Source organism: Dromaius novaehollandiae, chromosome 2 (genome assembly GCF_036370855.1).
Source record: "Dromaius novaehollandiae isolate bDroNov1 chromosome 2, bDroNov1.hap1, whole genome shotgun sequence".
NCBI lineage: Eukaryota > Metazoa > Chordata > Aves > Casuariiformes > Dromaiidae > Dromaius > Dromaius novaehollandiae.
In genome coordinates, this window is record NC_088099.1 from 29,413,660 (window position 1) to 29,438,399 (window position 24,740).

General features: G+C 41.6%; 1 protein-coding gene across 1 annotated transcript in view; it reads left to right on the top strand.

The window, feature by feature from the left end:
* TRIM71 (tripartite motif containing 71) overlaps positions 1-24,740 on the top strand; it is a 65,116-nt gene that overhangs the window by 22,435 nt on the left and 17,941 nt on the right. The window contains exon 3 of the mRNA XM_064506125.1: positions 21,052-21,219. Coding sequence (XP_064362195.1) covers positions 21,052-21,219 — 168 coding nt within the window. The remainder of the gene's footprint in view (positions 1-21,051; positions 21,220-24,740) is intronic.

Below are 24,740 nucleotides of genomic sequence, written 5' to 3' on the forward strand. Positions count from 1 at the left end.
GGCTCCTTTGGGCTGTGGTTCTGCAGTGGTCTCGGCTGGTGAAGTGCTTGCTGCTGCAGGGAGGAGGGGCAGGCTGGCCCTTCTTACCCTTCAACTGTCTGTTCCCACCACTTGCTTTACGTTGGCACTGATCTTCATACCTGTAGTAGTATTTCCTATTATTTTCCAACAATGATATAGTGAGCCATATCAGGTAAGTGCTGACTTGAGAGCTTCATTTTGTTCTTTAGGGAGTATGGAAAAGTTCAGGGTAGTTTTCAGCCAGATCAGGTCTCTTATGGCACTACAAGGTGCTAATGCTTGTGTGAGGGAGGCCACCAAGAAGTGGGGGGCTACCGCTGGGACAGCGGCTCTTCAGTATGAAGATTGGCTTGGGTCAGCCTTGAACAGGTTCTGAAACCTCAGCTGTGTATTTGCAAGCACATATTTGTGAGGCCATTCTGTGAACTGCATCAAGAGTAGGTAAGTGTTTTATTTAAGTTTTTGTAATCTCTCTCAAAGTAGAGCTCACTTTCCCTGACTGCTTCCACAGTGCCCCCCTAGGAACTGCAACTGACTAAACTGGAGGGGAGAAACAGCATGGGTTTGGGATAATTGCAATCTGGAGTGATTACTCTAGGTATTGTTGCTCTATTTGATACAATGAAACCACAGCATTAAAAAGATATTTTTATAGTAAACCTGAAACCTCATACAGCTCCAAGTCCAAAGTACTGCCTGCAGTGAATCTGCTCAGTCTCTTTGCTTTCTTCTCTTAGGCTCTTAAACTATGCAGTTTACAGAAGAGCTGTCTTTATCAAGAGGAAACATTGGTACACTGTATGAATACACAGTGTTACAACTGAAATTTGTAATGGTGGGTTCTTCCCTCCTTCCTGAGTTTACTGAGGCCTTCTATAGACACTAAAAATGCAGCTCTTGTATGTTTTTAGATTTGGTAGAGTGCTTGTAATCTTATCTTTCAGATTTTCTGCTTGTGTCTGGCACCACAAGTTCTTTCACCTGTCTTCTAATTCAGCTTTTTTTTAAATCTGGCTTTGGTGAACAAATGTAACTTTGGGGTAAGGGAAGAATATTAATGTACAGTGTAACTGGGGCTTCTGTTCACTGTAAGGGTCTTTTGACCTGCTTATTAGTGGGGGCATTGTTCTGGTAAGCCATTCCAGGACCCATCCTGCCAGTCTTCTGCACAGGATTAATCATTTCCTCTTGACCTCCTGCTCTCTTTTCCTAACATGTTGCATTGATCAGAATCCTTAACTTGCAAGTTTGCTCCTGTTCTTAAAAAGAGGGGGGAACGGAGGAATGCAAAGAAATTGGATATAATGTCTGCAGTTAACATTCTTAGTAAGCTTTTTCTTTCCTTCTTGACTCCTCCCCTCATCCCCCAAGAAAAGAAATCCCTTCCTGGTCTGTATTAGCTCCAGATCTCAAGCATCTTGAGTGCCTCTGTTTCACTGGAATTGCTTTTTTTGAGCATGCAACTTCCTGCAAGATCAGCTTTGCTTATAAAGGTCACATTTGAAAGCCTCAGCTAGGCAGAGCTTTAGCTACTGATCTACTAGATTATAGAGCACTATATTCATCTTCTGTCTGCAGCACTTCCACTATAGGTAAGCCAGTATCAAGAATACTGCATGTAACTTTTATTTCAGTCCTCCTAGTGTGTGTGTGTGTGTGGTTTTTTTTTTAATGACAATAGAGAAGGGCATTTATGAGATTGTATAGGGTACCTCTTAGTAGAAAAAACTCATGTTTGTTTTGCTAACAGCATCTTTGTTACCCTTTTAAGGGAGCTGCAGACCTTAAGATACAAAGGTCTGCTGCCAGCCAGTCCTAGGTGTTACCACTGGCAGAGAGGAATACTTACTATGTTTGGGTCACCCAAGGGTGTCCCTGTCCTTTCCATGCTGTCACCAGCCAGCAGCTTAACCATACTTCCCAAGAGCAGATCTTTCTCGTGAGACTTCAAATTCACTTCAGTGTATGAGCTAGTACTTCAGACCTACTGTGTCCTAGGATGACCTAGCTTTTGAGAAGATTGTTGCTACAGCTGTGCTTTCTCTTCTAAGGTGTTAATAGCAACTCCAGGGCTGAAGAAAGCCAGTGGGGTAAAATCAGAGGTCTGTCTCCTGTCAAACCTCTTCCCAGGGGCTGTAGTATCATAGGTAGTCTCAGCCCTTTAGAATGAAAGCATCTCAGCCCTTGCTTGCTACCAAGCAGGAAAGAAGGAATGGTAGACTTTAAATGGTTCATTTGCAGGGGATGTTAATCTGCCTTGTATCACTGAACAGTGATGCCAACTGATAAGTCTTTTAGTTTTATTGCTTGAGATTACACTTAAATCAGAAGTGCTGGACACCTGTGTCTGTTCCCAGGTTTCTTTGTACCCAGGTTTAGACCCTCTAGGGAAGTAGCTCCAAAGGGGACTGAGCATGCGGTTGACAAAACAGACCTGAATACACATTTCTGGAATGGCAGAAATGACACTGTTAGAAATGGATGAGGAGCTGGAAAGCACAGGATGTGATCCTCCTTAGCAAAAACAGATTGGAAACTGTGCTTCTAGGAGAACTGTTACTTTCATGAAGCAGGAGGAGGCAGCCTGACTTAAAAAGTCTGTCTACTAAGCTCATGGAGTCTGCTGTGGCTGAAATGACAATAGCCCTGTGTTCTTGAAACTGTAGGGGTTATTAGCTTTCGTTAGTTATTCACTTTTGAGGAATCTCAATTCCATTTTGCTTCCTGCCCTGAGGTAGGGTTATGGGATCATCCTCCTAGTAAGGAAACTACCACCGTGATGACTGGTGGCATGCCTTCTTACTTCCCAGAGAGCAGCATGTTAGGCCCAAGCAAAAAGACCACATTACAAAAATACTTGTTGCTTTGTGAGCATACCCAAAGGGATTGGGCACGAGAGCCTTGCACAAAAACACCTCTGTAGAGGAGGAAGTAGGCCTGCTGCATGCTTGGTAATAGACCAAGTAAAACAAAATCTACCTGCTCTGAAGGAGAGTTCAAGCTGATGGTTTCAGCACTATGCATAGGGCTAGGCTAGGGCAGTCATGTATTTCTCCTGCTTGCTGTCCTAAAGGTGTTATGTAGTATGGGGCTACTTTCAGCCCTGCCCAGGACCTTGCATTAACTAGTTGTTTTTGCTGCTGTTGGCCACCACACCCGAACATCCAGCCTATTGTCCCAGGGTTTTGCTGCTGGCTGTTGTGTTCCCCACCAGCTCCCCTAGCATCTGGCACTAGTGATAAGAGGCACAGTAGCGAAGATGTGGAGGAACAAGCAGTCACGAAGGAGGGCCTCTTGGTCACCCCTGATCTAACTCCCAGAGGTCTGCCTTCCTCTCTCCTACCTCCATTTTAGAAGGCTGCAAGGTCCCTTACTGTCATTAGGTGATAGCAAGTGGACCCCTTCAGTTAGGGTGTGGAGGGGGATAATTGCATAACTGTGTACCCTTTTCATGCATTATCTTGATTGGAGTGTATTGGCAGTTATTGCCCATCTCAATCCATGAATCCCATGGCCTCCTGCCTTCTTTGACTTACCCTTGTGTGTGTGCAAATACACACTTTGTGTTTTCAACCTTGAGACTAGATGTTTGAGAAAACTATTACATCAGTGATTCTCTGAGAGTTTCTTCTAAACTGTTCAAAGTTTGAGAAAGGGTGGGGGTGTTTTCCCCACTGTGAACTGAGAGTCCTGGCTCCTCTGATCATGATCTGTTCCTAGCGATGAGAATGGAGGTCATATAGAAAACACATTTTTCTAGTGCAAGCAGAGGGTATTTTTCATGTGGCAGCCAGAGTAGGGCTGAGGCAAGATCAGGGCTAGTCAGTCATCTAGATGATTCCTGCCTTGTTCCCCTCCCACTCTAGGTTCCTGTTGGGAGCAAATGACCACCTGTAGTGTGCTGGTCAGGGTTAGGCCATTGGTTATGGTCCAGGAGGCATACTTCTGAGCCCCTGTGGAGCTTTATGGCATAGTCTTGTCTTATTTCTAGCTCAAATGATAAACAGAACTGCCCATTCAGGAAAGGGGGTGTTGAGGTGGTTGGATTTTTACAGGTTTTCATGGCAGAAGTTGGGTCGGTGTGATGCTGAAATCCAGAAAGAGCCTTATTATCCAATCCTAAACTAACACGAGTTGGTGACTGACTCGTTTGTATGAGAAAACCACTAACAGGACTCCAAATTTAGAAAACAGGAATGTGGAGAATGGCTATTTTTAGCAAGGCCTGTTTCTAGCTTTAAGGCTTTGCACCTCTTACACCCTTCTCAGGACTGTTTTTTAAAAAAAGAAAAAAAGGCAGAGCAGCAACAGCTGTAAGCATTCACTTTTTTTGGTTAATGTGTAGCTTGCAGATCTGATGCAAACCTGGGACCTTTCCTCTCCTCCAAAGAAGTTTGCAGTGGTAGAACTTGCCCTCCATCTAGGAACCAGTGGGCTCAAGTAGGTCGCATGAAGTGAATGTAACACTTCGTGGTGTCTCAGTAATGAATTTGAGTTTGTGCTGATGTTGTTAAACTAGAACTCTCAAACAAGCAAACAGCACGTAATTTTTCTCTGAAGGGTCTTGATGAGGAAGTGTGAGTAGTTAAGCCTCTGTAATCTCAGGTTTCTGGCATGTTGTTCAGCTCTTTCAATGCTACCCAAATTGGGTACTTGCAGAAAAAGGGCTGTTTAAGATAAACTGCTCATCTGTATCTTCTGCTGCTTGCTAACTGCACACACTTTGAAGTTGATTCCTCTGTTACTGTATCTGTATTGCCCTTCAGTGTTCTGTGTTGGTAGCATTCATTATTAGAGCAGGGTTAAGAAATACTCCACTGATTTGACCATTATGACATTAGGCCCTTTGGAGGGAGAAGTCGTATTCCTGTGCTCAGCTCAGTTGTGGCAGTCACTGTGTTCAGAATGTGTCTTATTGGGCTGTCTAATCTTGAGCCTTTCCTAGAAAGGAAAGGGTGTGTGAAGACATTATTCTGACCATCGTTAGTCACTGAGATACTTGTTTAGTATAGTGTGCTTTTCACCTTGGCAGTGGAAATCCTGACTGTGGCTAGCCAGACCAGAACTCGGCGTGTTCAACTCTGATATTCAGCAGAGCTGTGTATAAGGACCAGCTCAGGAGCTAATTGCCAGAGGGTAGTAATAGGTGAAACTTAAGATCATGGAGGCTACAAAGTGACAAAATGGCCTTTGCTTTCTGTCTTTGCTATGTCTGCTGTGTGAAACTAATTAATAGGGAAACAAACTGACTAAATACAGTGTTCTGGTCTTCCCTGTTCTGAGGAGTACCATCTCTATCTCAAATGCAGTGTTTAAAAATGCACAACTAAATAAACTGCTTTTAAGTGTAATTTACTGAAGACTTAAGTTATTCCATGAAAGAAAAACAGTATTCTAGTACTCTCTAGAGCACATTCATTATGTTCTTAAATTCCACTTGCTCTCCCTGCTAGGTAAATAAGTTACTTGAACGATTCAAATGCTTGAGCATCTTTTGCTTTAAAGTCTGACAATTTCATATTCCGTAATTACTTTTAGCTTACTTGGGCAAATTTTGGTCTGGAGAGATTGAAAGGCTAGTTTAATTTCTGCCTGCAAGACCTGACAGTGCCTCCCCCCGAACTCAAGGATAATATTCCACTGTGCCAGATTGTCCATATTGCCACCAGAAAATTGCTTGGACCACTTCTTACAAAATCAAAGGTCAACTCCATGCCTTGGTGGCAGCTGGGAAACTAATGATTTAATGCTGCTTTGACCTTTGGCTTCCTAGTCCGTTTGAGTCTGACCCAATGTTTTAATTTTCCAATACTGCTGGGCAGTTGGCTTTTGTCTGTTTCCAGATGTAACTTGCATATTGAGGCCTGTTACTGAAGTGAGAACAAAACATCTTGGCCTAAAAGGGGAAGAAAAAAACAGCACCTAAATTTTAAGCTACAAAATGCAGCTGGCCAGTTGATTTTTCAATAGCCAACAATATCTGGTTTATAAAGGCAAAACCTGAATATTTGTCGAGCATTTAAATCTAGGTTTGAAGTACTTTAACCAGTTCCTCTGAAACGCCCATTTTCACAGGTCTTCTTTAATTAAAAAAAAAAAAACAAACAAAAAAAAAAAAGCAAAACCAGTAGCTCATTCCCCTTGTGCCCTCAGTCCCTCCAAATCGATATTTTTTTTTTCTTGTGGTATTTATTGGAAGCAGGGTCGATCCAGTTTCATCTGGTACTGGGAAGCATATGAGAAACATACCACAGTAGGTTTTTGAAACTGCATGTGCTTGCTGTTGATAGGGGAAAGAAGTAAAGCGAGGTGGAAGGCAGTGGTTGACTCAGACTTTCAGTGTGATTAGGAAGGTGTGGGGGGTGCTTTTCACAATGCAACATTTGATCAGGGGCCAGAGTTCTTTATCATGGATTTTTGATGTATATGCATATACATTGAAAGGTGAAAAGTGCATCACATTTCTCTAGAACCATTGCAACAGCTACATTTTAAATTTGCTATTAATGGTGTGATAACGGTGGGGTAAGTACCCTAAGGTAACTAGCCTTTGCTGAATGAAAAGATTACTGATGGTTTGTAAAGATCCCCCTTGAGTACTGATATACATACGGAAACACCTCTTGGCCTGAATGTGCAAATCTTTTGGTTTTTGTCTGGTGTGTCTGCCTATCAAGTACCCGTCTGACTTGATTCTTGCCTGAACTACAGTGCCGCTCTGAAAGGTCAGCACATAGCCAGTCTTGTGTGTGAGAGGTTAGTTTTGCCGAGCAGATGGGCTCCTAAAACTTTTATGGTCTCCAGTCAAATCACCTCAAGCTGTAATCTCATTAAATCTTAAGTGAATCAGTGGGTCTGGTTATTACTTGAAAGGGGAGTCACAGGAAGCGATGTTCCTGATGCAGTAGGTCTGTCTTGATACTGAGCTACCAGAGGTACTTGCCTGTGTGTGGTTCTTCAAGTTGCTCCATTACTTTGATAGCAACGGAGAGATGAAGGGTGCAGCAAGTTAACCTTTTGGTAGAGGGCGAAGGTGGAAAGCTTTTCTACAAATCCTCATTGCAGGGTTGTGTTAACAGATGGCTTTTTAATTCTCCTTTGCACTTTGACTATGCACACCCATGCCAATAGGCATTTGTGTCTTAGAACAAATTATCATAATACTTTATTTAGAAATGGCAGTAGAGTGCTTAACCCTACGCACATGGTTGCTGAAAGAACTGGATGCCAATGCTGACCAAAAGACTCTTGTGAAATCTACCTTTCCTCCCCTCTCAACTGTTTGTCATCTTTGGGAGTTCCTGTGCTAGGGGGAAGAATAGACTAGAGGTGGAGGAAGATAGGTAGCTTCCTTGAAGGTCTTTGACTGAACAGACAGGAGTCAATAGATGAATACTTTTGTGCTTCAAAATATGGTTAAACATGTTTTCTGGGGAAGGGGGGTTCCCCCCCGGCCTGGATTGCAGAAAATATTCTGTCCACTGCCTCATTAAAACACAAAAATCTATAGCTTCTTCAAAAACCTCTTGGCAAGCAGGAGAAATGTAGAACTAGCATAGCAATACATAAAAAATATATGATTGTGGCTTAACTTCTGTTTAACTTCTGTTTTAGAGATAGCTGCATTTGTCAAAACATTGGTAACTGAGTGCCAATTATGCATGGCTGAAATGCAAGACTTGTGTGTACACAAGAGCATTCATAAAAACTTCCTGCTGATTGTGCTGAGGTAGTAAAATTTCTTCTGCCTTGCCTACCTGCTTCCTCCCTCAGGGGGAAATCCCTACCTTGTGTAAACCTAGTCTTTTGGTGGAAATTGTGTACCCAAACTGCAGTTGAACTCCTGCCAATGCTTGTCAAAAACAGCTTATTTCTAATGTAGATGTTCATGTTGCGTTTTCACTGCTAGAAAGGTCTCTTTCTTAAAATTACAAAGATTTTGTAATGTATATGTAATAAGATAGCATTGTTTTTGTCATGGAAAAGTTTTTTGTAGCAAGACTAGTGCATCATGTCTCTTAAGGCTTTTGAGGCAAGGATTTAGGTTTTAGCCATCCCTTCCCCCTCTAACTTTGGTGAGTCACATTTGATGCTTCCCCTCCTCCCTTTGGCCCAGCCTGGATAGCTTTTGTTTTGTCTTTACTGTTGACTATTGAACAAGCTTTCTATATATTTACACTTGTCCAGATTTAAAGCTCAAACGAGCTGCAGTTAGGATAACGCTAGCTTCCCTGCACAATACAGAAGCAATCTAAAGCTAATAAATGTTATGGAGAACAACTGATGGTGCTATTGAAAAGTTGTTTTTTTTAATGTAAGGATTTAAGGTGCTCAAGCATTTTAAGTCCAAAATGCTTTCACATCTTTAAAGAGTCTTTGCATTATATTGCTGAAGCATGACAGGGTGGCACCGACCAGTTTTAGTTTAGTTAGGCCAAAACTATGAAGCTATACAGCAGAACTTACCTGGTGGCAGTGTGAATACTTACATAGTATATTTGACGCATGGAGGCCGATGGGACAGGTTAAGATGATGAATATATACATACAAATCTCATTTAACTTGAGCCTTGTGGCTGGGATGAAGGATTGATACCATTAGTCTCCCAAAACTGAACCTACTACTCAATAACTGTATCTATGGGCACAAGAACAAAATGTGGTGATTACTGTTTCTTGTAGATCGTTTGTAGGTGCTTTGTTTCAAATCTGCTCTGCAGTTTGAAGGAGTTACTCTGCTCTCCTTCAATTGTCATTTAATTGAATAACTATTCATCCTGGAACTCTTATCTCTTCCCTCTTTTCTCTTTCAAATTTAAATGGAAAGAAACAGTCTTAATGCTCCATGAGGAAAAGGGCTATTATGGTAGGGCATTTAAAAAAATATATATATATATATATATATTGTTTGCCAAAAGTATACTTCACAGCACTTAAATCTATGGAAGAAAATGTCTTCTAGGTACAAAATACTTGGTCAGGAAAAGCCATAGGATTTCAAATTTGGTGACTTCTTTTTTTTTCTCACCAGTTTGGAAACAAGTGCAGAATGTAGTGAGTATTTAATTTAGTGCTCTGAAACTTCTGAGGTCCTGCTTCTAGTCTGTGGTCACAGAAGCAAACACATCTATCAGGGACAAATACTGCAGACTTGTCCTAAATCTTCAGAGGGAAATACAAATGTCTTTAGTTCTGTGTTAATAGTGTACAAACAAAAATTTATCTGTTGTTCTTACTCTTATATAATGATGGTGATAAAACTTATTCTGAGCAAACATTTCTGACTTCCAGGAACAGATCTCCTTATTCTTAGATCTGTTTTTCTTTTATGATTTACAGTACTTTTTTGGCAGTCACTGCAGAGCTGTGTCATTATATGATAGATGGACAAGAATTTACTCATTGACTCACAAGGGATTAAAGAGTAACCTGCAGTGATGTTTGTTATATGATTATTGAAATGCCCTGTGGCTGTTAAGACAGCTAGGTCTTCCAAAACAAACATTAAATATTAGAGTTCAGTTAGATGTAATGGTGCACTAGCGCCCATAGAAAAACACTTTCATGAGGTGTCTTTCATAAAACATGATGGTATAATCCTTAAAATTAAGAGGAGTTGTAACAGGCATATTAATCTGCTAAATTTGGTCTTGGTGCTCTATTACAAGCAGCAAAGCTTTGATTCTCAAGGAGAATGTTTCTGTGGATAAGGTACTTGGGGAGTACGTGCTGAGTCATATGCTAAGAGCAGATAACAATTATTTGATGTGGTACAATTTGATGGTGATAGCTGAGGAACTCTGATACAATATCTCTATAGGATGCCTTTGGAAACTACTGCCTTACTCTAGAACATAGCACTTTTTTATTTCAAGGAAATCCTTTTTCTGCTGCTTTAAAATTTCATAACTAATGATGAGGAATCATAGCTGAAACCTCAACATGTCATAATTTTTATTCTTGCTCTGAAATGTGTACTTAAGCTAGTAGAAATTCTACACTTGCATTTCTAGTGTGTGGCCATCTGACTTGGTGTGGAGGAAGCCTTTGAATACTCTTTGAAAAGTTTTCTTCCAAATGTCTCTTAGCTGCTCTTGGGTTTAGCAAAGAAAACTAAGTTCTTTCAAAGGCCTTATCCAGTAAGGAGTTCATATGTGGGTGTATAACTGTTGTAAAAATAGTGACTGATACAGAGTATGAGGCAAGAACAGCAGCAAAGGCAAAGAACAGAACTGTCTGTGCAGCCGCAGGGGAGGCAGGCCACTTACCGCATTACAGAGGAGCGGGCCCATTCAGTGCTGCCTTTGCTTTCCACACAAGCAGTAACTAAAAATATTGCAGTATAAAACACTTTGTGTGGATTTATATGTCAGTTTTTCCAGACAACTGGCTTGCTTGTGTTTCCTAATAAAACTTTGTAGTTGGTCATATTTGCTGTGACCTGAGTTTGGTGCGCATATGGCATCAGTGGTATACTGGCTGTGTTTAATAGGCATGGATTGTTTCACAATTTTTTAAACAGCTCCTGCTGTTGGGGTTCAGTATCACGGCTGTTCTTGTTACAGCTTTCTTTTAAAGAGCAGAGGAGGTGAAATGCAGAAGCAGGAAGAACATTTGAATTGCTGTTCCCTGCCTGATGCCCAGTCTGCAGCAGTAGCAATGTCTAACACAGGGAGGTGGCTTTGTCATTGTCTCCCCCCCCCCCCCCCCCCCCACACACACACTAAGTGGCCAACTGGGCAGTTTCTCACTGGGAGGAAGTCCTTCTTAATATCATAGGTGATCACCTAAAGCATAAACTTACATTACTGGTCTTTTTATTCTACATAGATACAACTGTCACAGGGTCATAATAAGGTTCAGTTTCTAAATTTAAATTGATAGAGCTATCTTATTTTTGTATATGCAAGAGTACTTATAAGTCTTGCCACAAGGCGTCATTGCAAGCAGCCTAATCCCTTCGGTAATTGGTATCTGAGTGATATTAGCTTGTATAATACTAGGTAAACCTCTGTGCTGAAGAACCGATGCTGGAATTGGGGGAGGGACAGTCTTGTACAAGTATGTGTGGTGATGTTGCCTACCAGGCTGTTACTCAAAGGGAATTACCAGAGTCTAGTACTAGTAGTGTTGGATACAGTTGAATTGCTTAATGATACAGTTGAATTGCTTAATTTTGCTAAGTGTATGTCAATAGTTTTCCCTTAGCAAGGGCTTTGAGTTTGGTTAGCTGAGAAGTTGCCTTTTTTTAATTCCTAACCCTAACATGCTTTAAAAAGGTGTACAGATGCCTTTTTATTTTAGAAAGATTATGTAGCATTATTAAAACCAATTTATTCTAAATGAAGAAGCCAGAATAGAGGCAAATCTCCCCCAAATAGAGTATATACTTTCTAGGTAGAAATTTGGAGTTTTGAGAGAGAGATTTTTCACATGGAAATGCAGTTGACTTTAAAAACATTAAATATTTTCGAGCACTGTTCTGTACTAATTGTTCTGCTTCTGGATTCTTGTCCTCTGCTGTTACTGCAGGTAAGGCCACACAAGCAAGGGGAAAACAACTATATGATAAAGCTGCAAAGTGGACTAGGAAGTGAAATAGGGATGGGAATTTAATTTCTTCATTTTCTAGTATTCTCTCGTTGTTGTGGTTTGAATTACAGGTTAAATTAATGTAGCATTTTAACTTTTGGGTTTTTTCAAATGTGAAAATGTTTACTTACAATGTTCTCCTGTCTTGCAACAAACAAGTGTTAGATGCTGTAACTGAAGCATTACAGTGTGAAAGAGTGTAAGGGCTAGTTCAAAAACAGGAAACAGTTCATGTACTAAAGAACTCTTCTGAACAAAGATTTCTGGTATTCTGTCAAAAACAAAGACCTGGGGTGGAATCTGTTGGGAGTTGAAGTCCACAAGGCCATGGTTTCCCTGGGCAAATGTGTGAGATAAAGGAAGCTTGGGTTCGTTCTTAGCAGAAACAAAACAAAAAAAATCTGTCCTTTCTCTGCATGATCAGTTTTTCTTCCCTAACAAATGAATATTATACAAATTCAAGATACCTAGTCTGGTACGCTCTCTGACCCCCAGTGAAAGAGTTTAGGTTCTAATGCTCTCTAAAAATATTAATGGGAGTTTATTGCGTAACTAGGACTTAGTTTGCCAAAGTAAATTTCTTAGGTAGTGGTGGTTTGACTACAGACCAGCTCTAGAATAAAATTAATCCTACAAAAGAGTTGTTTGTGCTGGGATCAGCAAGCTGATCTGGCAAGCTGCATGCAGTCCATCAGCCTAACCCAGTTGTGAAGCTCATCTAATCTTATGTACAAGGACTAGCTGGGCCTTGAACCAAATCTGGGAATTTTGGAGTTGTAGCTTTGTAGCTTTTTGGGGGTTTGGTTGTGTCCCTGTGTCTGTCCACCATCACCCCACCCCACCCCCCAACACACACCTTTATCGGGTCCAAAGGAATAAGGTTCAGCTCAAGTATATTGGAGGCAATGCTGTTTTCTAGAAATTTGTCTGCTCAGGTCCTGAGCAACTACTGACCTTAATACAGAAAGCTGGCAGCAAGGATGTCACTGCATGGCTTGCAAACAGTGTTCTTTGCAGTGGTGTAGGAACAGGACAGAGTTGATGAATATAGAGTTAAGAGGTGAGGCCTGTACTGATGATACTGGTCACAGACCAGGAAGCAGGAGCCTTGAGTGTCCCGATTCCTCTTCTAACTCTTATGTGTAGAGAAGAAACTTCAAAAGCTCTAGTGTTGAGAGCTGTGCAGGAAAGGGAAAAAACATGTTACAAGGAGTTTGTAGAGATGTTGACATCTAGTGTTCTCTCTAAATAAAACTCCACCATGTGCAATAACAAAACCATAGTCTAGTCCATTAACCTATTACAGCATCACTGAAATAATAGTAAGCCTTTGAGAACCACAAGACAGTATATGCTTTTGAGAGAGCTGAAGAGTTAGGGGAGCTCAGTGGATAGTTTGCCTGGGCTTAGCAGTGGCCTGGGCACATTCACTTGAGAGTAAATATGGGTCCTGACGCAGTCTAATACCTGCCTCTACAGCAGACTGATTTGCTTCCTTGAGCTGTTGAATGTTTAGATTGACCCACAAGCCTTTCTGCCAAGATCACCCTGCTATTTGTCCTGTAGATTTGGCATAGAAGCAGCATTTAGACAGCTAATGAGTTGCATTTTGAAGCACAGTCTGGTCTCCCCTGTTGAAAGCTCTAAAAAAGAGCCGACTTCTTATCACCACTGGTCCTACTAGCTACTGATACTATTGCATCTTTAGATAGGCTATTTACCTCCTTTAGCACTGAGGCAGATGCTATGATTTTTAAAACAAAAGGAATATGGATTTCCTTCCCCCAAATCATTTGTTTAAAAGAAAATCACTACATGTAGACTTAACAGTATGCATTATCTAAGTGATAGCCCACTGTGGGATAATTATACCTATGCTGCCTCAGTATTAGCATTAGAAGTATATTAAATCTTGCTTATCTGTATTTGGGAAGAAGTGGTGCAATGAGTTTATAAGAAGAGGATGCAAAATGTGCTTTCCACTCAATCAGTAACCACAATCTTTGAGATAATACATTAGATCAGATGGCCCAGTTAAGTTGCACCCAACAGCATTAAGGAAGCAAGATGATGAGATGTTAAACTTCAAATGCCAGGTAAATTCCAGATGTGTGGTGTGCTGTTAGACCTCTCTCTGTATCTGGACTGGATGAACTTCAGCTGCTGGAGATGGTGCTGAAAGAAATGCCTGGGATGCTGCAGTTCCAGGGCTTCAAGTGGGTGGCTGTAAACAGGAGTTACAGCCATCACGTGAAGCCCTCCTCTTGAGATTTCAATCCAAAACAGTGGCTGTAATTTCATAATATATTGCAGCTAACAGCTCCTTAAACCAACTTTGTCTGAGCTGTGATTTCCTGTCTTCTAGCCACAGTTCAGTATGTTGCTATGCCATTAGAGTGACATTGTGTGGTCTTCACAGCAAAGTGGATCTCCCAAAGGATTTGGGTTAGAAATGATACTCCAAAGTTGCAACTTCCTTTTGCATTGGCAAAGATGATTGAAATGGTGTTTGCTCCACTCCTAGCTGTTACTACCCAGTGGGTTTTCTGAGCTTTATTAATAGAAGCTCTCTTTAATTCTATCAATGCACTTAAAAGCAAACTTTTTGGAAGGTGTATTTTTAATCTAAATTATTTTGCTTATCCACACTGTCATGTCCCTACTCTCCAAAATGTGCAGCTGTTCTTAGTGTTTTAGCACAGCAGGATAATAGAAGGTAAAAATCAAGAATCTTGAGTACAATAATCTGCTTTAACAGCCTGTTTAGTTTACCAGACTTGGCTCTGGTTAGATATCATTCTTGCAGTTAGATCTTGAGGCAGACATCAACTGGAAGTAAGATAAAGATTTCTTACTGTGAAGTTGGCTAAGCATCAGAACTGAACTACATGGCTTTATGTTGCAGCTCAGCCAATTTAATGGATAGTCCTCATCTGAAAACCTCTCTCTCTGACTTTAGTTGTGGATTTTTACCTCTTCCCTTGTGCTGGCTCGACTGCTCTTCTGATCCCAGGGTCAGCTGATTGAGTTAACTCCTTTTCTAAGGTTAGTCTCCTGCTGTTTGAGATCCTCCAATCTGCTCATGGAAGCAATGAAGTGAGTACTAGGAGAGGAAGCAGGAATGGGCTGTGAAGGAGGAAGGCAGGAAGTGTAGGACTTCCCCTTAGAGTAGCTAACAGGTCAGTTTAGTTGTAAGGTGAAATCACAGCCTTGAGGTGTGGATTCACGTTTGGAGCAGTGCTGCTCACATTCAGGTTTTGTAAGTGAGCTTCCTCTCCCACTTCTCTGACTGCTCGGTCTTACCCTGGTGTTACCAGCTGCACTGGGCCAGGACAACTACCTGCATAGCTGAGAAATGGCAACAGTTCCCTCTGGAACATCTAGGGAAGGAAGGACATCAGCATTAGTGCTTTAAAAAATGCATGTGTAATGCATTACAGCCTTGTTTTCTACAAGTAGCAGACTTGCATGAGTCTTGAAGGCATCCATTATCCAGGCTTTTTTATTCAGTATGGACTAAGGGAATGAAACTGAGCCTAATAGGACTGAACGATCTTCTTGCCCTTGAGCTTATAAATGGACCAAGAACCTTCTCCGTTCCTCCAGGTCTCTGTGGGGAGGGGATAAATAGCAAACTGGTGTCCATGAATTCTACTTGATAAACTTGTGCACGCTGCATGCCCTATAGCGAAGGGCTGTAATACTTAAAGGCGCCCACATCTTGGTAGAAATTTTATTGGTCAGATGTTGACTCCAATTTCAGAATTCTTTGGTCTGCTGTGGACACCCTTCTGGAGCAGTGTACCAACTTCCATTACTACTGGATGCAGCCCTGAGCATTTGGTGTTAAGCCAGTCTCTTCACCAAAGCTCTTCATAAATATATTCATTCAAAAAGAGTATTTTGTTATTTTGTTCATTTGGGGGGGGGGGCTGGAATCCTAGGTTTTTAAGTATGCTTGAAAGCTAAAACACTGTCTTGGGTATAGGGGAAAATAGTCTATAGTTCTGATATGTATCATAAGGTTTCCTCATGTCTTCAAGATCTATATTTAGAGTTTAAATTTTGAGTTATACATCACTGTAGGAGTTAAAGTTCCTAAAATGCTACTCTGATCATGGTGACAACGAAGCAAACTGTCACAAGTTGTCCTTAAAGTGGAAATTCAGGGCCAGCTTCCTATGGAGTAAAAATTGCCTCTTTCCAATTAAACTCCACAGTGACCATCTGCACCAAATACTGAACCAGTCATCTTGAGTGGTGTGTTTTTATGCTGCTTTAAAAAAAAAAGTGCTGCTTGAATGATGCAGGAAAGCAGGTTTTTCTCCCACTATTTTGGAAAACAGTGGGGAGAGGGGAAGTTCATTAGAAAATGAATTTATAATGAATTCATAATGGTCTAAGCCTTTCAAACACCAGCAGCTTTGGTAGTATGTGTTATTGTCAAGGGAACTAGATAATAAGATACCTTTGGTAATGGGGGAAAAAAAAATCTAGGTTGGCTAGGTGTGGCGGGGGGGTGTTTGTTTTTTTGGTCATAACCTCAAAATAACTTACGAAAGACAAATTGAGGTTCTTTTCTTTCAAAAATGAAAGGAGGCTACTGTTCTGCGCTTTTTGTTTTCTTTATCCAAGACAACTGGGTAGTTTTCAGAGAATTGGACACTCTAAAATCTGTCCTTGTGTTACTAACTGTTAACACTGTAGGCTTAAATAAAATCTTTACAAGATCCTGAAATGCCGTGGCAGAAAATAAATGCTGAAACACTGTTAGATTCCTTTTGTTTATTGACATCTGCATGCATATATGCTCTTAAATGTGCTCTAAAGTGAGAGGAATCAAATGTTTGGTGCAAGCTGAGAGGAGAAAAGGGCACTGTTAATACTGCTGAGAGGGGTTTGATTTAAACATAGGTTAAGGATAAGCCTCCTCTGCTGCTGCTTTCCCTGAATTTTCTTCTGTCATGGTGCCTGCTACATTCCATTGCTTTTGTCTGGGCTTGGTATTTGGGAAATTTTGGTGAGGGCTGCAAGGTGGGAGGGGGGCTATGCTAGAAGCTGGTCAGTAGTACGGGGGGGAGCGCTGGTGTGGGAATTGCAGAGTGGGGTCAGGGTTTAACTTTAGTGGCCATTCATCAGATGATGATTGATTGCTGTGCAGTCCCAGGGGACGTTTAACAACATCTCCACCCATCCCCCTGCCCGCTTTGAAAGCAGATGGACCAAAAAATGGGGAGAGCGACACCCAGGAATTCCCGCTGTTGTAAAATGTTTTTACGGTACACTGTACAGCCTTTCCTGAAGCAATCACATTTATGGCCTTGCTGTTGTATTTCTTGGGCTGCTGTGGCTGTAAAAGATGAATAGCCCTGTAATATGGTTCACTGATTCTGTTTAAATTGAAGTAGGCTCCCTTTATTGTTTTGTGTCTAAAATTGTATGCCACCAATTCAGGAAATATTTCCTGTTTGGGAAATAATCAACCCATAGCTGATTTATTTTAAAATAAATCACTTTTAACTATCTCTAAAACTACTCCCCTTTTGCTTCTGCCTTTTCCCATCTTTTAATTTTGGTGGAAACTTATATTAATTAATAAAAAGAAAAAAGAAACCTCTCTTATGAATCTCCCCCCCAGTTACTAGAATGATGCTGACTTTACCAAAATGTACGTCGATGTGGTGCCAGTTTGCTTTATCTTGGAACGATCCTATCTTGGTGTAATTATTTATAGATTAATTACTATAGAAAAAATCATTAAATGCAGTTTACACAATTCTGAAATCCTTGGAAAGGAGAAAGCTCTCTGCTGTCCGATCCCTCACTTCATTTCTCTCTCCATCACCCTCCTCTGTCAGAACAGTTGTGCTGTTTGGAAGAGACTAGCAAGTTTGAAGGCTTTGTTCATAAAATGCTTGTTCAGACCTTTGGGAAAATGGTGAATTACCTGGGTGATAGTTAAATTGCAGCTTGACTTCTGCCCCTTCCTGCCCCCTCCTTCCCCCATCACTGTTCCTTCAGACAGTACAGGGTTAAAAAAAAAAGTTTCAGGATTTTTCTTCTAGGTATTGCTTTTTAAAGTTTAGCATCACAAGCCAATCTGTTTTATGGAAGACTTGGTAATTTCCCTTCCTTTCCACTACCCTCACCCATCCGCAGTTTGAGACTGGTCCTCTTACATTTTTTTTAAAAAACATTGAGATAATGAGCATAGAAGGAGCAGTCTGTTGCTCTGTTAATTGTGCTGACTAAAACTCAGGCGGGGGCCTCTCCTCCTTCCTGAGATTGGAAGAGGAGGAGCCTCTGCCACCTTTTCTAGGTATACTGCAAACTTGGTTGCAATTCATTTTCAATAAACTCTTGTATCTTCCCACTTCAAGAAAATATGAAGTCAGTATACTGTTGGTGTGAGGCTTTGGAGGGGGCAGCTGTTCCTGTTGGGTGGAGGGGGGTAGCTTATTTTCTCCCTGCTTCTATTTAGAAACAGGCATAGAAACATCCTCTAACAGTACGTGACCATCGTGGCCAGGACCTATGGCCTGGGCTGCGACAAGGCTTGGGCACAGTAATAAGTGCCTGGCGTGGCTGTGGGCACAAGCGCAGGCCAGCCAGGCGCGAGTGCGAGCCCCGCTCACCCGCCCGGCCGAGCCCTCGCGCCTCCCTGCACGGCCGAGGCTGCAGCTGGATTGCGGGGGAGTGTGGCTTGCTGTGGGCTTCGTCAGCCGGCCCAGCCGACGCGCTGCCCGCTGGGCTCTCCTGCCCACGGAGACCTGGGACTGCCCACAGCAGGAGACTTGCCCTTCTCGCATTTTTTCCAAAGCTTCCATTTTCTCAGCTGAAGTATATTTGCATCCAGAAAGGAGTTTCTGGAAGGTTCCTAGGCCGTCTTGAAGCTGACTCACTCTTCCAGTTTACTTCTGGTGACTGGCGCCCTTCCCCACCGAGCACAGCAGGGATTATGCCTTGTGCTTTCTTACATGTGTATTTAAGATAACTCTTAAATAACAGTGTAAGGATGGAGTATGCAAGATCACTCTTAGTTGCTTCCTCCCCTTTCCTCCCCCAAGCTCCTTAACTCCTTTTTGCTCTCGGATTTGAATCTGGGTTGTGAACTTTGTTTCACTATTTTCTGATTACTAAGAAACAATCAGGAAGCCTTGCCAGTGGCTTCCTAGTGTCTGCTCAAGAGTTGTGTTTTGGGTTGTATGTGTTGGGGGGGAGTGGTTTTGAGGTGTTTTTTGCTTTTATCGTATATAATCTGCACTTCTGAAATGTCTCTTCATTGTAAATTCAAGGGTGATATTTTTCCACCACATTTTGGTGGGTGGAAAGAGGTAATTGCACACCTTCAGTCTAGTTTCTCTTTGGCTTGAACAGCTGACTAACTCTTTACTGCCATATGCAGTCACCTTGCAGCAGGAGTACCTGGGCCTAGGTAACAGGACTGTTTTCTGGTGTTTACCCTAGCTTTTGCTTTTGGTGTTAACTATTGGGGGGGGGGGGAACTAATGTCAGATTTTGCTTGCTTCTGGACTTCTGTTCATATGGTCACCGTTTTCCTTTCAGCTGCTCTACTTGATTGAGGCCCCAAATCCCTACTGTATGTTTTTAAAGTACATTGGATTCATATGACTTAACTTGATACCCTGTCTTGGTTTTCATCCTCTCTAAACTTCTCAGTTGTTTAAGTGGAGTCATTCAGCAACATGTAATAAATGTTGCCTGTAATTTCAACAGTGCAATTACAGAGCTGCACAAGAAAGTGAACATTATAATCAGATTTAGGCAACCTCAGCATAAAGACAAGGAGCCCTCTAGTTGAGGAAGATGTTATATTTGACTAATGCATTTGGGAACCAAGGCAGCACATCTTTCCTAAAGACTATGAAGAATCTGAGATACTGCATGGGGATTTAGTATTTGAACAGAAACAAAAGGAGTAGTTCAGTTCAGATTTCTTTACAACAAAACCTAACTTGCAAAAGAAGGGATTTTAGTAAAACTGCACCCACCCACACACACACACACACACACACACATGCGCGCACACGCACACCCCTTTGAGAAATTAATCCATGTACTGCTTCAGCTGTTGCACTCATAGCAGTTTTGAACATGGCTTTATGCAATTCAGGAAATTTGATGGGATCACCTGTCTTCCTCTCACCCTTTCTTACGGGGGAGGAGGGGAAAGCGGATGTCACACGCTGTACCATAAACTATTAATTGGAAATGGAAGTTGTTGGGTGGCAACCATGAGACAAGCAAAATACCAAGTACTTATACAGCCTGTTCTGTTTTTACTCCTTTCCGTGAGGTAGATGTCAAACAGCTGGTGATGGAAAAACTACTTGTAGTATGAAACCCTACTTGCTATTGTACAGTGGATTTTTAAATCCTGCATGGTAACCTGAGACTTTCTCACAATACACGGTGGGTTTTTTTGTGTGTTGAATTAAATTCTCCTAGCTATGTACACTAGGTTCTGTATTCAATCTTTTGTGTACTCTTTCACTTGCATCTTTAAAAAAAGGCCACACAGCTGACTTCTGACTCTTCTAAGAAAACACAGTTCTGTGAAAGATGTTATTTCTGTGTGCCACTTCCCTCTACTGGGAGGAATGAAAACAGTTACAGCTGATGAATGGATCCAGCTTTCTTTTTCTAGGCTAGCATGTTGTATAAGACTTTCACTGTGAATTGAATATAGGAGTTTTTTTTGTCTAAGTACTTTGTGAATAGACAAGTGTTTTAGTGGTTACCCAGAGTTCACCATAGTATTAAAATGCTGCAATTGTGATGGACAAGTTAATGTTCAATTTTGGTCTCCAACTCCAGTGTCTTCAAGTGTTCCTTGCATATGAAGCAGTGGTATAGCAAAGACTTGCTTTCCTGTTGAGAGTGGTAGAAAGGAGTTGTGCTTAATATTGTCACTGCCCTGAACATAAGGGATTTGCATGTTTTGAGAAGGTAGAGAGGATGGTTCTAAGCATGGATAACTTCTCCTCCGCCTCTGAAGCGGAAGACATGGGGATGGGACACTTCCAGTCCTACAGTGCAGTGATTAATATATGACCCACCTAAGAGAATGTAGTGTTTGTGCATGCAGGAAAAGTCTTCATCTGAAACTTGCCATAGATGACATCTCCAATCTGCAAGTGTTAGCAGATGGCTTCCGTTCTTAGGAGAAGGCTGATTTGGACATTCTTCCTAGTATTGTATTGCAAAGAAAACAATGACACTTCCATCCAACTGTTGGCATGTGATTGGGAACTTACTAGGAGGGATAGCTTTTTCCTCTGAAGAAACTATTGTGAAGTCTTTGCTCATCGTTATTGCCTGTAACATCTCCTTTTATAGTTATGTGCTTGGGCTTCTTTCCTTCGTCACATTTTTAATTCTTTATTATAGGTAGTGATGCAGGTTTTTCTCTTCTAGGTGTTGCATTTCTACTGCGATACCTGTTCTGTCCCCATATGTCGGGAATGTACCATGGGACGACATGTGGGTCACAGCTTTATCTACCTCCAAGATGCCCTCCAGGATTCCAGGACTCTCACCATCCAGCTCCTGGCAGATGCTCAGCAAGGACGACAGGCTATTCAAGTAAGATACACCCAACTTGAGTATTCTGTTTTTCTCCCTTTACTGTCTCTTCTGCACACATACCCACACACCCACCCCAAGCTGTGTCTGTTGCAGGGCAAGGTGTCAGGCAAAAAGCTCTCTCTGCTTCTGCTGTCAGTCTTCTCACTCCTTCTGTTCTCTCGGCGATTTTTGACAGAAGTGTCTGTGTAGCTGAAAACAAAGTGCTGTTACGTGAATTTTGCATTCTTGCTGCATCGTCCTGTCTTGTACATAGCAATATGTTTAAAGCTCTGTACAAATTAATTCGAGTGAAAAGCATTTTAAAGAAAGCTCTGATCTTGTATAGCATTGCCAAGCCCATTTCTGTTTTTACAGCCGAGACTTTAATTTCAGCTGTCTTTCGTGTGTGTACAGCATCTAGCACTAAAAGTATGGGCCACACTGTAAGTGTGGTTCAATTTTGCCACTAAAAGCAAAATACTAATCAGCTATTTAGATTAGCGTGAAATTTCTAACCTGTATCTGTAGGGGATTGGAGCTAGTCAAAAGTATATCATTCTGTGGCTGAAACTGGTTGTGTAGCACCTCTCCATTAAAATCTCCAATGAGTTTAGTTTGCCATCCTCAAATGCTCCAGACTTGAGCTGCACACTTTGCTGAAACTCCCCACTTTTGTATGAAACTGGGTCAATAAGGTGTTCTTTTGAGCGTACACCAGCAAAACCTCAGGTACATGAAGTAAGCTTTCTTTCCAAGATGTATGCAAGTACTTCCATTTTTTTTCTTCCCTTTCCTGACAAACATACACACTACACATGAAAACTGCTGTCATCCCATCATTGCTTATCTCTAGTAGATGAGGATTTTGGTGGGTTTTTAGATTTTTCTTACTAAATAAAATGTTAGGTCTCTTCCTCCAGTGCCTTTGGCAGTGACCTCTCCTTTCAGTTTCTCCTAGCTTACTTCCCTGCTGCATGAGTATTTCTGTGTACTCAGGGCAGGTTACTAGGGATAAGGTTTGTGTGTCTTCATGGGTGTGTTGGTTGAGGGTGGGGGGAGACTTGCTTGTTTTCAAGTTGGATCCCTTTCTGCAATGTGGGTGACAATTTCCTGCCTCACTGATTAGCGAGAATAACATAGTTTGTAAGTTTGTTCAGTGGGACAGGAGCAGCTAACTTCTCTTTAAAGTCTCTGTGCCTGCAACATGAAGCAAGTACTGTGATAGTATAGACACTAAACTGTTGTTGAGGTCAACCTTTAGCTTTTGACGTTAACTTGTTAGTTATGTACATCAGAGCAGCAAACACGTAAGTTCTTGGAACTGAGTGGCTGATTTAAAGCCTCATGCTTACGTAGGATTCTGCAAACCTCAGCTCCTTCCAAGATTTGTTTTTAAATTGTCAGCATGGATCATAAGGCTCTTCAGTAGAAGTCATACTGAAGCATTTAATGTCCCCAGAATAAGCAAGAAGGAAGGGATTATACTAGTTTAAAGAACCTCACTAGAGCAGTGTTTTGAATTTCTCCAAGCTGTCCTAAACAAGGGCTTGTCTGTTAGTAATTAAATTACTGCTTTTGACCTCCAGGGCTCTTAATCATCTAACCGGTGTAGATAAATCATCTAAGTAGTGACTGTCTCTTGGAGCAGAAAGTAGCAGAATGACATAGAGTATCACTCTGCTAGTATTGGCATCAATGCTTTTGTGCCTGGGTACTTCCTGCAGGGTTTACTTTACTTTCTTCCTACTTCTCTTCTGCTTTTTACATTGGAGGCTCCTGCCATTGTGGTGAGCTGACTACTTAGTGATGGTTCAGCTCCAGGGTGAGTGGTACAGACCTTGTTCATGCATTTCAAACAAATAGCTTGCTTGAATTTACTTTGTCCTATTTCATCTCAGCCTAGCTATTGCCTGTGCAGGCTAAGGGACTGTCTTGGGTGTATTCAGTGGGTGGTTTGTCTGAAAGATCTTGTAAAATGAACCAGGCTTTTCAAAAAATTACTCTTATTAGTACAGTAGGTTTTCTTTTTTCTTTAAACCTGAATCACTGTATAAAACAGGTTTAGTGAGCCAACACAAGTGGTGGAGCTGAGGAGGTAGTAACCTCTCTGTGTATTCTTGAGAATCTGGAAAACCGTACAACTCCAGACAGCTGCTACATAAGCAATGTCAGCAAAAACTAGATGAGCTTGGGACACAGTTGAAAGAAAAGCAGAGGTGTTCAAGTCAAAAAGCAACACAGCCTGGCATACAAGATCTGCGCTGTGAAGCTATACTCTCCTTCCTGGGATAAGCGTATGTCAGCATGCATTTAAGACACTCTCCAAATTAACTAGACTCTAAATTAAAAGAAATTGGTTTAGGGGCTTTTCTTGGAGGTTGGAAACAGTTAACACAAGATTAAATGTAAATACCAGTCACAAGCTACAATGTGAGGAATATAGAAGACTTTGGTTCTAAGGGGATTGAAAAGTAATATGGCTCAGTAGCAGTTCTTAGTGGGATTGATTCAAACTGCTTTACTAGTAACTCTTTTTTGATGAGCTATGAAAGTAATAGTTCTCTAAAATGAGCTGTCGAGGATGTGCAAGGAGGGCTAGCTGAGAGAGAAAGGTTTCTCCTGGGCCACTCTGCTTTGCTTGTCAGAAGGAAAGGTGGGTTCTGCTGAAGGGCCTTGCAGAAGGGAGGAAATCAAGCCCTGAGTCAACTTGCTGGAGAGTATCTGGCTAACCAAAGTTGAAGGCTTTTAGGAAGAAATGTTTATTTAAACTCTTCCTGCGGCTTTGGAGGAGAGTGGGTTTTTTTTAGTCTGAAAAACAAAGTTGTGAGTTTGGATCCATTTCAGGAGTGACAGACTAGATCAGGCTTCTGTGGATCAAGCAACTGAAAAGTACAAACCTTATTTTACAGAGGAATTGAACTCTTCTATAACAAATAGCAAGCCTGGTAACAAGGGGCTTGCTTTTCTCAGTTAGATTCTGCAGTAGCTTTTGCTTGCCTGGGCTGCTCTGGTCCTGGCCTGGATCATGCATTTCTAAGCCTGTCCCTGACTTGAGAACTGGTGCTTGTGCAACTGAGTGCTGAGCTGATCCAGCTGAAAGGATAACCTTTCCATAGGATTACTTTTTGGCTGGATCAGTTCACTGCACTGCTACAAGCACTATTTGTGGTGCCAGGGAGTAGAATGGAAATAACCATCTCTGGTCCTTGTAGGACCTCTTTATGAGCAGGTTTATCTCAGTGGAAAGCTATCCTCCTAGCTGGGATAGTTTTCTAGCATTTTCAGTGACTTGAATTGACTCTCAGAGGGGTCTGAAAGCCAAAGTTGATATCAGATTAATGAGGAGGCAGGGGTGGGGGAAGGACCCTTCCCTTTTGACACAGGAGCTTGTCATGCTGCCTTGTTTTACCTCATGGAACTGCATATTTAGCTGTCTTTTCAGGTGTTTTCCAAGGACTGGACCACAAATGGAACATAGATCTTTTATGATGAAAGATACATGGCTTCTTCAAAATGTCATGTTCTTAAAACACATCTAT